General features: G+C 44.8%; 1 protein-coding gene across 2 annotated transcripts in view; it reads left to right on the forward strand.

Moving 5' to 3' along the window:
- Positions 1-728: 728 nt before the first annotated feature.
- CMTR1 (cap methyltransferase 1) overlaps positions 729-13,955 on the forward strand; it is a 50,298-nt gene continuing 37,071 nt past the window's right edge. For both annotated transcript variants that reach the window (XM_032253609.1, XM_032253610.1), the window contains exons 1-3: positions 729-972; positions 3,538-3,676; positions 11,676-11,827. In XM_032253609.1, coding sequence (XP_032109500.1) covers positions 3,544-3,676; positions 11,676-11,827 — 285 coding nt within the window. In that variant the 5' untranslated portion in view covers positions 729-972; positions 3,538-3,543. The remainder of the gene's footprint in view (positions 973-3,537; positions 3,677-11,675; positions 11,828-13,955) is intronic.

Here is a 13,955-nt window from a genome sequence, read left to right on the forward strand (position 1 = left end):
AGACAGGCACGGGGGATTGGAGATTCCTGGAGAAATTCTGCCGAGAGGAGGTGAGTGCATGAATTGTGGCAATGGGGATGGAGGTGAATGGATAGATTTGGGATACAATTAGGAGGTAAAAATAATTGTGTATGAGAAGCTCTGGAGCATGAAGAGGGCGACTCCTCAGGTTTCTAGTTGGACCAACAGGATGGATGCCAGCGCCCTTCACCAGGAAAAAAGTGAGATGATGGGAAAACATAAGGTGAAATTTGAACTCAGGGATTTGAGGTGACTGAGTGAGGATGTCCAACAGACGTTTGGCCATACTGGCCTGAAAATCAGAAGAGAGGTTTGGGATGAAGAGCCATCTGTGTCCATATGGTAAGATGCTATAGGCGGCATTCCTTCTTTCCTCCCGTCCTTCGTTCAAAATCTGTTGAGATGTCCCATAGGCTGGTGTTGGGCATACAGCAGGGAACAAGAACACTGGGTTCCTGCCTTCAACCAGTGTACCATCTGCCTCTCTGAACTTGTTCTTAGTCTGTAAAATGAAGGTAATGATAAGATTAAGTAAGATGAGGTCGTGCGAGGACACCTAGCGCTTAAAATTTTTGTATTGGTTTCTCTTTCCCAGAGCCGGAAGAGGAGATACGCAGTTATCCTCCTTTCGCAGCCTTTTCCGGGCGACTTTTCCGCGCAGGCGCCCCTGAACCTCCCAGGTCGAGGGGTGGGGCGGGCCAGAATCTCAGCAGCCTTTTCCCTGGCCAGGACCGGACTTTGGGAGGATCGGGGTGCGGCGCGGCCCGTGACGTCATCAGGCTGCGCGGCCTGCAGGGCGGGACCCGAGCGCGACGGCGCGGCTGGCGGACCCGGGCTGGCTTGCGGGAAAACGAAACTGAGGGAGGAGGCGGCGGCTCTGGCAGCGGCGACGACAGTGTCGGCCTGACCCCCCCCCCTCCGCTCCCCGGCAGCTCGCTCTCTCCCCTTAGCGTGAGTGCCGACGCGCGGCCCGGGGGGAGCGAGCGGGCGGGCGCGCGGGCTCAGCATCCTTCTCCCCTCCACCGCCGCCTGGGCCCCCCACCTTCGGTCGTGACTCTTCTCGCCTTCTGGCCCCTTATGTCCTCCCTCCTCCTCCCAACCCCAGCGCCGGCTCCCTAAAGCCTGAGCTGCCGCTGACACACGTCTCTGCGCACACATTCACACGCTCACGTTATCTTCAAATGAAGGGATGGCCGGGGGACATGGGAGCTCATCTCTTCTCTCTGAATAGGGGTGGCAGTGCCAAACCGAGGCCCAGGGAGAGAAGACTGCAGAGGGGATTTGAACCCCTTTTGTGCGGAGGCAGCAGGCAGAACCAGGCCGCTTGCTTTCCTCTTAGAAGTTCCCTGCCAGAGCATTCTTCTGGCATGTGTGGGTCACTTGAACTGGGCACTGGTTAGCTGTGTGGCCTCCTCTGCGGCCGCAGTCTTTTCCAGCGGAAGATGGTAGGGTTGGATGGGATGATTTGGAAGGCCCAAATTTAAGGTGATGTGGTCTGGGGAGGAGCATCCGCATCTCCTGCCTTTCACACAACTATTTCCCCTCTTCTTGCACCTACTGCAACACAGTCCTCTGAGTTTCTTCTACTTCCAGTCTCCCTCAGAATCACTTAAGAATTAGAAGCTTTTAGCCCTTGAAATGGCTAGAAGCAGGCTCTGTGATGAGCCTTCCTTTAACTCACCCTGGGGGCCTTTTGGAGGTGTTTAAGACTATGGCTTGAAGTGAAATGTGGCTTAGCTTGGTCTTGCTTTCTGTTTGCTCAGTGTCTCTGGTTCTTCCTACTTTCCTGGGACAGCCCGTGCCTGTGTCTATTAAGAGGCTGCTTTCTCAGGAAGGAGGCGATTGTGTATTGGGTTGTCTCTTCCTTGAGTTGGAGAGAGCTGAAACATGTGATCCAGGGTTTTGTGAGGTTGAGGGGATCAGTGACACTTTTGGATTTCAGTACTTTATTGCTGTCTCTGCTGTGACCCATGCTGTAGGTCCGCTCTTGTCTCCTTGCACCTCGCCTTCCCTAAGGATTGTGGCCCAGCTGGTCGCCCACTCTGTATTGAGTCCTCGTCTGAGTTTTCTACAGCCAATCAGTTGTGTTTAAGCCACACTGTATTTACTACTTCTCTTGCTTGCTCTTTAACTTGACCATTCCTTAAGATTTCAGGGTTTCATAATCACTGCATTCTATCTCATTTTTTTCTTGTGCTTATCTCTCATGTACCTAACCATGGGGATGGATGCTTAATGGTGGCATGGTGCCTGTTTCCTTTCTTTTCTTTTCTTTTTTTTTTTTTTTGAGATGGTGTCTTGCTCTGCCACCCAGGCCGGAGTGCAGTGGCACAATCTCAGCTCACTGCAACCTCCACCTCAGCAATTCAAGCAATTCTCCTGAGTAGCTGGGACTACAGGCATGTGCCACCACCCAGCTAACTTTTATGTTTTGTTGGTAGAGATTGGGTTTCACCATGTTGTCCAGGCTGGTCTTGAACTCCTGACTTCAGGTGATCCTCCTGCCTCAGCCTCCCAAAGTGCTGGGATTACAGGTGTGAGCCACTGTGCCTGGCCTGTTTCCATTCTTTTTTGTGGAGGTGCATTTCTGTCCTTAAAATTACTGTTTTTGTAGCTCAGTTCTACAGTATGGCTGCCTCCAGTCCCAATAACTTTGCCACTCTTCTGTTTCCTCAGTCTTAAGCCATTCACTGCTTTCATTCCTTACTCTGCTTAAAAACTTTCCCAATTCTTTCATATTTTCAGACATGAAGTAAACCAAAACTAGTATTTTTATCGTATTATGTAATTTCTTAATTGTTCTGATAAAATAATAATGCTGATGAAACAGTCATCCTGGGATGGTCCCTTCACCTTGGGAATACTGGTTAATATTTATTAGGTTTCATCGTTCATTTTGAGTATACATTGCCATGCATGGCTAATATTGCATCAAAAGTATAGAACAGGGATTCCTTCTTTGCGTCCCCTTCCACCATCCTTGTGGAAGCTTTCTCTCTGTCAGGGATGTCCCCCTCTGAGGTCCCCTTCCACTCAGTGTGGAAGCTGCTTTCCTCTCCAGGATTCCATACTTGGGCCGCCTTCCACAATCCTCTTGGAAGCTTTCTCTCTCATCTTTCTTTTTTTCTCTCTGCCTAAATAAATCACTTTCTGCCAAAAAAAAAAAAAAAAACAAAAAAAAAAACGTATAGAACAACTACAAGTACCCAAAGTCTTTTCCCCCTGTAGCTTGCGAAGTTGATCCGTGACTTTTTGGTGTCTGACACCAGTGGCCCAGGGCTCTCTCAGTCTGTGAGCACCACATTTTCCAGTAAAACAACTATTACTGAAAACCAGCACTTGGCTAGCATCCTTCCTAGATCTCATTCTTAGGAAGAGGCTATTCAAGTGCTGGCACTGGAAGGTGTGTAGAGTTGCCAAATCTCGTGCCACTGATGATTTTACACTTTGGAATCCCTGCTCTGATTCCAGTGGCTCTGACCCAGGGCAGCTGACTGTCTGGATTTATGGTTACAGTTAACGATGAAGAGGAGAACTGACCCAGAATGCACTGCCCCAATCAAGAAACAGAAAAAAAGAGTTGCAGAGCTTGCCCTGAGCCTCAGCTCCACATCCGATGACGAACCTCCCTCCTCTGTCAATCATGGAGCAAAAGGTACGCATGCTTGTGTGGTCTGAGGCCACTGGCCATCTGGTTATTTGAACTCCCAGTGTCTGGGTGGAGCAGACTGTAGTCCACTGTCCGTTGGTCCCTTGAGGAAAATTAGGAATACTCTACAGAGAGATGTTGGCTATAGACTCTTTTCCCTTCTGCCATTCTCCTGCTAAGAGTGGGGAAACTTGTTTTAAATAAAAAATGGTAATTTTTCCAGAAGTTTCTTTCTGTTGTTGGTCCTTCAGTAGTTGGCACTCTTGCTGCCTTAAACCAGTTAGAAGTAGTGTAAGCATTGAGTGCTCTGTGGTCTTAATAGCTGTACATGATCCTGGGGCCCTTTTGTAAGGGAGGGCCCCTTTGCTGCTGCAATTGAGCCTAATTCTCACTTTTCACATGCATATTGTTTTCTCAGTTCCTTCAGCAGTCGTGGTCAGGAATCCAACTGTATTGGAGCACTGCTGTGTTCACTGCATTAAGCATCAAAGGATTTAACTGATCTGGTTGAATCTAGCATTTTGCTTTGCCTGTCTTTTAGGGTTATTCACAGTTGACATAGGTGCTTTCTGAGAAGTGGTAAAATGTCTGGGAGCTTGCCTCAAATACTTTAAGGTAAATTTGCATTTACGTTACTTGCCAGCTGTATTAGTTTCCTAGGGCTGCTGTAACAAATTACTACAAACTGGGTGACACAAAACAACAGACATTTATTCTCTCATGGTTCTGGAAGCTGGGAGTCCAAAAATCAAAGTGTTGGTGGGGCCATGTTCCTGCAAAGGCTCTTGGGAAGACCTTCCTTACTACTTCTCTTCTGCTGGCTGCTGGCATTCCTTGGTGTTCCTTTGCTTGTGGCAGCGTAACTCCAATCTCTGCCCCCACGTTTCCTCTGTGTGTGTCTGTATCCAAATTTCCCTCTTCTTATAAGGACATCAGTCATTGTATAGGGCCTGCTGTAATCTAGTATTACATCTTTTGATGATATCGGGAAAGACCCTATTTCCAAATAAAGTCACATTCACAGGCTTTGTGGGGGGGATACTGCATTCAACCCACCGCACCAGCAGGCTTGCATATTGGATTCTCTGTTGGATCACTGGGAAACTAGAATGAAATTTCGTAAAAGATTGGTGACTGAAAGGGTGTGAAGCACCCTTTGAGGGTAGTAGGAAATACAGTTTATTCACAAGTGGTAGGCTTTAGGCTTATTGAAGGGCAGTTACTCATCAGCTGCTACTGAGAAGCTGGTCCAGAGAGAAGCTTGACAGGTGGTGCAGTGAATGGAGCATTGGTGCGGCTGTAGTCCAGGCTGAATAAGAGACTCACTTGCAACTTTGTGTGTGGAGGTGTTCATGCCTTGAAAGCAAGCTTGTCCAGCCTTCGGCCCATGGGCTGCATGTGGCGCAGGATGGCTTTGAATGGGACCCAATACAAATTTGTAAACTTTCTTGAAACATTATGAGATTTTGGGGGGATTTTTTTTTTTTTTTTTAGCTCAACAGCGGTCATTAGTATTAGTGTATTTTATGTGTGGCCCAAGACAGTTCTTCCAATGTGGCCCAGGGAAGCCAAAAGATTGGACACCCCTGCTTTAAAGTCACAGTAGATTCCAGGTAGGTGGGAAAGGCTGTATGTAATTGGAGTTCCTGAGTGGGAAGGCAAAAACTTACCGGATGCGATGGTTCTGGACATTCTTGAGGAAAGGGAATTTTACCTCTCACCTGGAATTTGAGCAGCGTGGTGAAGATAGAATCTCCTTGGATAGGGGTATTGGGAGAGATGGCCTGTAAGGCAAAAAGAGAGAGTATGTCTGGGGAACAAGTGATATCTAGTTCTAAGTGCAGCTTGGGGGACATTTGCTCTCAAGTAACATCTCTTTGAAGTAAGGCAAGGACAATTCCCAGGTAAAAGAAGGTAATTGTATAAGGGTAAAGATCCTTGAAGGAAGCCATTCTGATTTAAATTTCGAGCTTTTGTGACTGAATTGAGATTACCCTTCCCCCTTCTCTAGAAGTAGTACTATGTGACTCAGTAAGGATTGACTATTGCTGTTACCTGTATAGAATGGAAATCCAGGCTGGGCATGGTAGCTCACGCCTATAATTCTAATACTTTCAGAGGTCAAGGTAGGCAGATTGCTTGAGCCCAGGAGTTTGAGACCAGCCTGGGGAACATGGTGAAAACTCATCTCTACAAAAAAATACAGATATTAGCTGGGCATGGTGGTGTGCACCTGTAGATCCAGCTACTCAGAAGGCTGAGATGGGCGGATCACTTGAGCCCAGGAGGCAGAGGTTGCAGTGAGCCAGGATTGTGCCATGGTACTCCAGCCTGGGCATCAGAGCAAGACCCTGTCTCAAAAAGAAAAAAAAAAGAGTGGAAATCCAGAGATGTCCATTTCCTTCTATGCCTGGCAACAGGCCACTTGGTCCTTTCATTTGCAGAAAATGAGATGGGAGGCAGAGGCAAACCAACATTTCTATATTTCCGTAGGTTATTTTATTTTAGGAAGGGGCAGCTCTGCATTGATGCAGTAACTGAGGGCAGTATCTTTATCAGCAAGACTGCTGTGCCTTCTTTCCCACCATGCCTGGGCCTGGAGTAAAAGCTCAGTAAATAGTTACTGAGTAGAACTGATAAAAGGCAACAATAGCATATTTTCCAAGAAGCTTAAAATGTTTCACATTTTCCATTTTGCTTATCTTCTCCAGTCTGCAGAAGATCATTTCATTAGGTACTTAGCATTTATATCGTCTGTGTTCTGTATCAGATTCTCTTAGGTGTCCCCTGGACGATATACCCTGGTGGTTTGCGGTCTGCATATCCCCTGAAATGTATGTGCAGCTTTCCTATTCAAATCATTGTATTTTAGCAGGGATGTTTCCATTTACTCCAGCCACTTCTACCTGAACATAATGTTCAAATAGATGATTGAAAAATGCTCTTTAGGGAGGACAATTAGAAAAACAAAACAGTAGTTACCATTTCTGTCTGTGTGGACCTTATTTCTTCTTCCTCTGCTAAATCCATGTGGTGACTCATTATTAGACCTATTTAATCAGTGTGTTTATTTTACATTATTCACATGGGAGCTGCATTGCCAGGTCAAAGACTGACATCTGGCCAGAGTAAAGAAGAAAAGGGATGTTGTTGTCATGGCCACTGTTGCATCATGTGATCTTTTGAGTATTTTCAAAGGAGTTTGAAGGCATTTTCAAGTGTATATACACTCTTGCAAATTTGCTGACAAATAACTTTTTGAAATAAGGAGAGACAGATTAGGTCATTTTGTTCTTTTTGGTTGGTTTTCACAGGGAAACTATAGTGCACAACCCAAGAAAATTTCTTCTCTCCTTAGCTGTGCATCTAGTGTGGGCTCCTGGCCCTCCTGCAGCAAGTTGCTTTGGAAGTTGCCAGGCTCCTTCACCAGTATCACATTAAAGGCGCCTTCCTCTCCACCAGGTTTAATTCTTTCCTAAATAGACTATTTGCCCTGAAACACCATCGCTTTCCTGTCAGCTCAGATTCATGACCTTAATCAAAAGCTTCCTTTATCGGTATCTGTTTGAATTGCTCTAACAAGTTACCATTTGTCTGGCATGAAGGAGAAATCCAGTCTTTAAGCAGGGATGAGTTTATTTCACAACAGTTGTTAAGCAGAATGTGATGTTTATTAAAATTCATAATTTATTTTTCTGTATCTGTGTGCTGCTCACCTTGGCCATTAGTGGTTGGAGCTGCCCCCCTTGGTGTGTTGTCACTGTCATTTTTCAAATATAGTGTCTATATATTTTTTTTTTTTTTTGTGAGACGGAGTTTCACTCATGTTACCCAGGCTGGAGTGCAATGGCGCGATCTTGGCTCACCGCAACCTCCGCCTCCTGGGTTCAGGCAATTCTCCTGCCTCAGCCTCCTGAGTAGCTGGGATTACAGGCACGCACCACCATGCCCAGCTAATGTTTTGTATTTTTAGTAGAGACGGGGTTTCACCATGTTGACCAGGATGGTCTCGATCTCTTGACCTCGTGATCCACCCGCCTCGGCCTCCCAAAGTGCTGGGATTACAGGCTTGAGCCACCGCGCCCGGCTATTCTTTATCTTTTTTTAGAGACAGGGTCTCACTATGTTGCCCACACTGGCCATGAACTCTTGAGCTCAGGTGATCTTCCTACCTCAGCCTCCCAAGTAGCTGGGTCTACAGGCACATGCCACTGTGACCAGCTTGTCACTGTCATTTTTTTGCCAACAGCCGGGAGACGTTTGATTCCTCTGTAAAGTTGAACCTTTCTTCCTTGTAATGACTTAATAGTGATTTCTGTCAGGTAGAGAAGAAACCTTAAAACCCCAAATACTGTTTGGCTCTCTGGTAAGTTTTAGTGGGGGAGCTCCTTGGGAGGTAAATGGGAATGCCATCCAGCTTTGGCAAATTCTTAATGAAACTAATGAGTTTAATAGACTGACCTTATTACTCCTATTAATTTATAACCTCATTACAAAATTATCTGCTTAATATTTGCCAAATTGTTTATCAGCCTTGAGAAGCTAAGCCTCCTCTTTATTTCCTACCGCAGCCGTGACAGTTGTCTGCCTTTCATAAGAAAAGAATGACCTCAAAGGCCCCTGAGTAAGAATAAGTAGTAGCTGTAGCCGTCTGTGGACATCAGGAGTAATCTAGGGAACTTTGTCTTAAAGCATGTCAAGCTAAGACGTGGCCTCCTATACCACATGAATAAAGGAAAAAATAAGACTTATTTGCTTATCTGGCACACTTCTTGATCTTACAAGGAATTGCATAGTAGAGTGATATTTTACTCCTATTAACCTCACTCTTAGAGCCTGGAAAGGATAATGTACATTAGGTAACACCTGGGGAGAAAAAGTAGGCGGGAAAAGTCTTTGTGCCAAAATCTGATACTGGAATTTTACACCAGAGTCACCACTGATGTGCTTAGTGAGCCTTCCACTCAAGTTTGGTTCTCCCTGTCATTTTTCCCCAGAGACATTCTGATGACAGAAGGAAACAAAAGGTCTCTCTTTGAGGTTCTAGGGTGGCAGGAACCCTTTGTGATTAGTCAGGGCCCTGGATCCCTGGGCTGCCAAAAAGGAACTTTAGGGCTGTGCTTAGGGAGCTGCCCACATTCCTGGTACCACCTGTTTCTGTATTAAGCAGTACAGATTGAAGGCATGAAAGCAACCAAGTGAACAGAATCTACACCTTTGGAGGTGCAGTTCTTTAGCATGTGGGCACTGTTGCAGAGTGCATTTCTGTCTGCGTGAGAGAATAGATGAGAGGCCATGGAACAGTCTTGAGCCACTTAGAAGGCCTTTCCCCTCAGATCTGCTGCTCCTGGAAGATTTCTCTGGAAAGGAACCAACCTCTTCCCAAGGCTTGGAATGGTAATCTATTTATTTGTAGCTTTTTTTACCCTAATTTTCAAACTAATACATTCTTGTGTCTCACAAACGCAGAAAATGCAGGAAAGTACGAAACAAAACAAATAGCACTTCACCTCTCGGTTTCCATGGTTACTCATTCTTAATGGTCTGGGTTTTCTGAGTGGCACACTCTGGCACTGTGTGATGTTTGCCGGATTGGTTCTTGTAAGCAAGTCAACTCTTTGTTAAGAGAATTGGACAGTCACCTTAAGGGGAAGGGCAGATTTTGTGCCTCCCATACAGGGACATTCTCAACCAAAATTTCTCCTTGCTAACTTATTAGGAACCAGAATTTTGGTTTTCAGTTTATTCTTTCACACATGTTCACTTGTCTTTTCTTTCTTTTGTAAAATATTATATCCTTGAAAGTGCATATTTATCTATTAGATTTTTAAGATCTCTGAAGGTTGTTACTTTTGCATAAGTACCCCATTACATATGGCATGATCTTTTATAGAATAGGTGCTGAACCAGTGTAGTAGTCTGATCTTTTAAACAGTATCAGTGTTCTGAACTATGGCAGATGTCCTAATTCAGCCTACTGGTGGTGGTGGGGTGGGGTCGCTAAATCATAGCCCCAGGAGGGCTCCCCTCTCTGGTAAGATAGAGAGATCTCGTTCTCATCCCTAAACTTTTTTTTTTTTTTTGAGATGGAGTCTTGCTCTGTCGCCAGGCTGGAGTGCAGTGGCGCAATCTCGGCTCACTGCCACCTCCGCCTCCTGGGTTCAAGCGATTCTTCCGCCTCAGCCTCCCGAGTAGCTGGGACTACAGGCTCGTGCTACCACACCTGGCTGACTTTTGTATTTTTAGTAGAGACGGGGTTTCACCATGTTGGCCAGGACGGTCTTGAACTCTTGACCTCGTGATCCGCCCACCTCGGCCTCCGAAAGTGCTGGGATTACAGGCATGAGCCACCGTGCCCGGCTGTCCTTAAACTTTTGAGGCCTGAACAGCTTGCACTGCTTTTAAGAGGAAATATCTTAAGGAGTTATATACTCCGTAGGTCCTTAGGAAAGTGACACGTGGCTGACACATCTCTACATTTACTACAGTAATCATTTAATTAATTTCTATTAAATGGAAAGCCTCAGTCCAGGTGTTGGGTACAGAATTGACTGTGACAGAGTTCCTGCTTTCCAGGAGTGACCCTGTCCAGTGGGGACAGCAGGTGGCAAACAATAACTGACTCTAAGGCAGTGTGATGGGTGCTGTGCTGATGACACTGGTGCTACTGGAGCACAGTGGAGGGAGAATCAGTTGGGCCTGGGGTGCTGAGGAAAGCTTCATTCTTCTTGAATGTCAACCTTTAGCAGGTTTTTGTTCAGGTAGGGAAGTGGATGAATCAGTGAAGACTGGCTTCAGAATTATGATGTAATCTTCAAATTAGAAATAGCTGAATAATGAATACCTCGGGTCTATTAAAAAATGTTTTTACACACTGCCTTCTGTGCCTTTCCCTCAGCACTTCTCACAAGCAGCCAAGTTTTCAATCAACACCCTTTCTCAGTGATGTCCCTTCTTCTTCAAAGGAATTATGCCACATCGCTGTCAGTTTTTGCATATTTATTTTAAATTGTAATAGATAATATATTCACGTGGTTCATAAGTCAAAAAATACAAAAAGATAGCCAGTGTAAACTCTCATGATATAAAAATGTAATTCAAGTTTCACTTTTGTTTTCACTACTTCCAAGTAATTGTTTTGGTATTCTGTCTCCAAGTGCCAACCCCTGAATGTGTGAATAATCACTTTTATTGGTCTTCTTGTGTATCTTCCTTTGAAAAGCTCTTTTTGCAGTTATAAAAAATAAAAATATGTTAGCCTTATGATGGAATTGTTGAAAATGGAATCAGGCATCAATGTTTGGATATTGATATTCAAATAATAACTACCAACAGCAGAAATAACCATATCTTCAGTAAATACACTTTATATTTGACAATGTACTTTTTTTGTGTGTGTGTGATGGAATCTTACTCTTTTTGCCCAGGCTGGAGTGCAGTGGCGCAATCTTGGCTCACTGCAACCTCTGCCTCCTGGGTTCAAGCAATTCTCCTGCCTCAGCCTCCCAAGTAGCTGGGATTACAGGCATGTACTACCACACCTAGCTAATTTTTCTATTTTTAGTAGAGACGGGGTTTCACCATGTTGGCCAGGCTGATCTAGAACTCCTGACCTCAAGTGGTCTGCCCTCCTCGGCCTCCCAGAGTTCCGGGATTACAGGTATGAGCCACCATGCCTGGCCCACTGTTTCACTGAATCTTTAAACAATCCTGTGAAGTGGTATTACTGTCCCAGTTTTGTAGTGGAAGAAATTGAAAGGGTGGGGAAGGAAAACTGTTATTTTTGAGCTCCCATTGTGTCAAGTCCATTAGGAACTTTCAGTGGTGACTTGCCCAAGATTACAAAGCTAGTAAGACCTAGAGAATAGATTTGACCTTGGGTCATTAAATGAACTTCATGTGCGCTATGTGTACACTAGACAGTAGTTGAATAAATGAAACTTGAACTTCTGGAGGCTATTTTGTGCCATAAACCTACCTAAACATTTTCCTTTTTCTTTTTCAGCATCTGCTACAAGCCTTAGTGGGTCTGACAGTGAGACCGAGGGGAAACAACGCAGCTCTGACTCTTTCGACGATGCATTCAAAGCAGACTCCCTTGTGGAGGGAACTTCTTCTCGCTATTCCATGTATAATAGTGTCTCCCAGAAGCTTATGGTATGTTAGTGCTTGGGTTGGGTTTCTCAAGCCCCACCAGCAGAGTGAAAGAAGGGCAATTTGTCTTGGTATGAAAAGAAGAAAAGTTTGGCCATAGGTTTTTCCTTTGCTTATCAGCTACTGAAATTTAGCAGAGCGTGGCCCACTTCTTGATAGAAGTATCTATCACATTTGTATCATCTATGGGAAGTGACTGCTTAGGCCTGGTTCTGCTGGTCTGTCCAGGACTTGATCACCTTTTTGTATCCTTAGTAATGAATTCTTATTATTAACATGTGTGAATATACTTCCCTAAACATGGATGTTTGTCAGTGGGTAAAGAAGCTTCTTGCTGTGAATTTTTGCTCTACTGAGTGGTCTCAAATGAAATGACTAAAATCCTGTTCAGTCCCAGATGCCTAAAATAAATGGAAATATTCAATTTATTCTTTTTCTGAAACAAGGCCCAATTTTCTTTCCCAACTTTCATACCTCACTGATATATCACAAGAAGAATGGTGAATAGGAAGACCTGTTCATATTCCTTAGTGTATGTGCAGACGTTATAGAAATCCAAGTTTACCTTCTGTCTATCTTTAGAGATATTATAGTTGGGCCGGGTGCGGTGGCTTATGCCTGTAATCCCAGCACTTTGGGAGGCCAAGGTGGGTGGATCACTTGAGGTCAGGAGTTTGAGACCATCCTGGCCAACATGGTGAAACCCCATCTCTACTAAAAATACAGAAAATTAGCTGGGTGTGGTGGCAGGTGCCTGTAATCCCAGCTACTCAGGAAGCTGAGTCAGGAGAATTGCCCGAACTTGAGAGGCAGAGGTTGCAGTGAGCTGAGATCGTGCCACTGCATTCTTTTTTTTTTTTTTTTTTTTTTTTTTGAGACGGAGTTTCGCTCTTGTTACCCAGGCTGGAGTGCAATGGCGCAATCTCGGCTCACCGCAACCTCCGCCTCCTAGGTTCAGGCAATTCTCCTGCCTCAGCCTCCTGAGTAGCTGGGATTACAGGCACGCGCCACCATGCCCAGCTGATTTTTTGTATTTTTAGTAGAGACGGGGTTTCACCATGTTGACCAGGATGGTCTCGATCTCTTGACCTCGTGATCCACCCGCCTCGGCCTCCCAAAGTGCTGGGATTACAGGCGTGAGCCACCGTGCCCGGCCTGCGCCACTGCATTCTAACCTGGTTAATAGAGTGAGACTGTCTCAAAAAAAAAAAAAGAAAAGAAAGAGAAATATTAAAGTTAACCCCTCCATTTTCTCTTGGATTCATTTAAGAATGAGAATTGAGCTAAAGTCATAGGTCAGGACTCTAGTTTGGAGGCCACAAGCTTTGGGGAAGTTAAAGATGGGGAGGCTTGTGGCTCAGTCGGTCTGTTTGACCTGGGAGAAGTGTTTGTGGCTATGATAGGAATTCCATCCAGCTCGTTAGCTGGTAATACCCCTTTCAGAGGGGATATAGACCCTCCAGGGAAATTTAGATCTTAGGATTAGAGTTTTTTTTTAATTAGGCAGGAGTCTGTGGGTTTTGGGATTTAAGTCTCTAATCTTTGGGATGTATACCTGGACTCGATAACTCTAAAGTTTAGCGTGAGCTTATAGATAGTTGTGACATTTCAAAAATGGCTTTTGTCCAGGGTGTTATAGTACCTCCCATACCCCACTTTTACATGAGCCAAGTTTTTAGTTCATCGTTTTTTTTTTTTGTTTTTTTTTTCTAAAATCTGCTGAGACTTCATAGTTCATCTTTTACGTGGGCTCCTGCAAAGCCACTTATCCTTGCCTAGTAAGGCTATTTGACTGGATAAGGGTGAGGTAGAAGTTACTGCTTGAAGCGGTTCCATTTTAAATTATGTTCTCTTTATCAACTCTACTCTAGATCTGCTTCTCACTTAATCAGACAAATTAGCTGGAAGAGTAAGTTGTGCGAATGTCCAATGAGATTCATTAAGTACTCTGGGTGCTTTTAATTATGGCTATGAAGTCCCTTCTCATTTATCCAGTTTCTGGTTGCCCTAGACTTTAACCTCCAGAACAGCCAGCCACTGGGCCCACAGTTATACTGCAGTTATTTATTTATGCTTTTTTTCTTCATTAGACTAAGACAAACTTTAGACTTACTCATCTGTATTTCTTAGG

The sequence above is a fragment of the Sapajus apella genome, unplaced genomic scaffold (genome assembly GCF_009761245.1).
Source record: "Sapajus apella isolate SASKATOON/1434 unplaced genomic scaffold, GSC_monkey_1.0 scaffold83, whole genome shotgun sequence".
NCBI classification, from domain to species: Eukaryota; Metazoa; Chordata; class Mammalia; order Primates; family Cebidae; genus Sapajus; species Sapajus apella.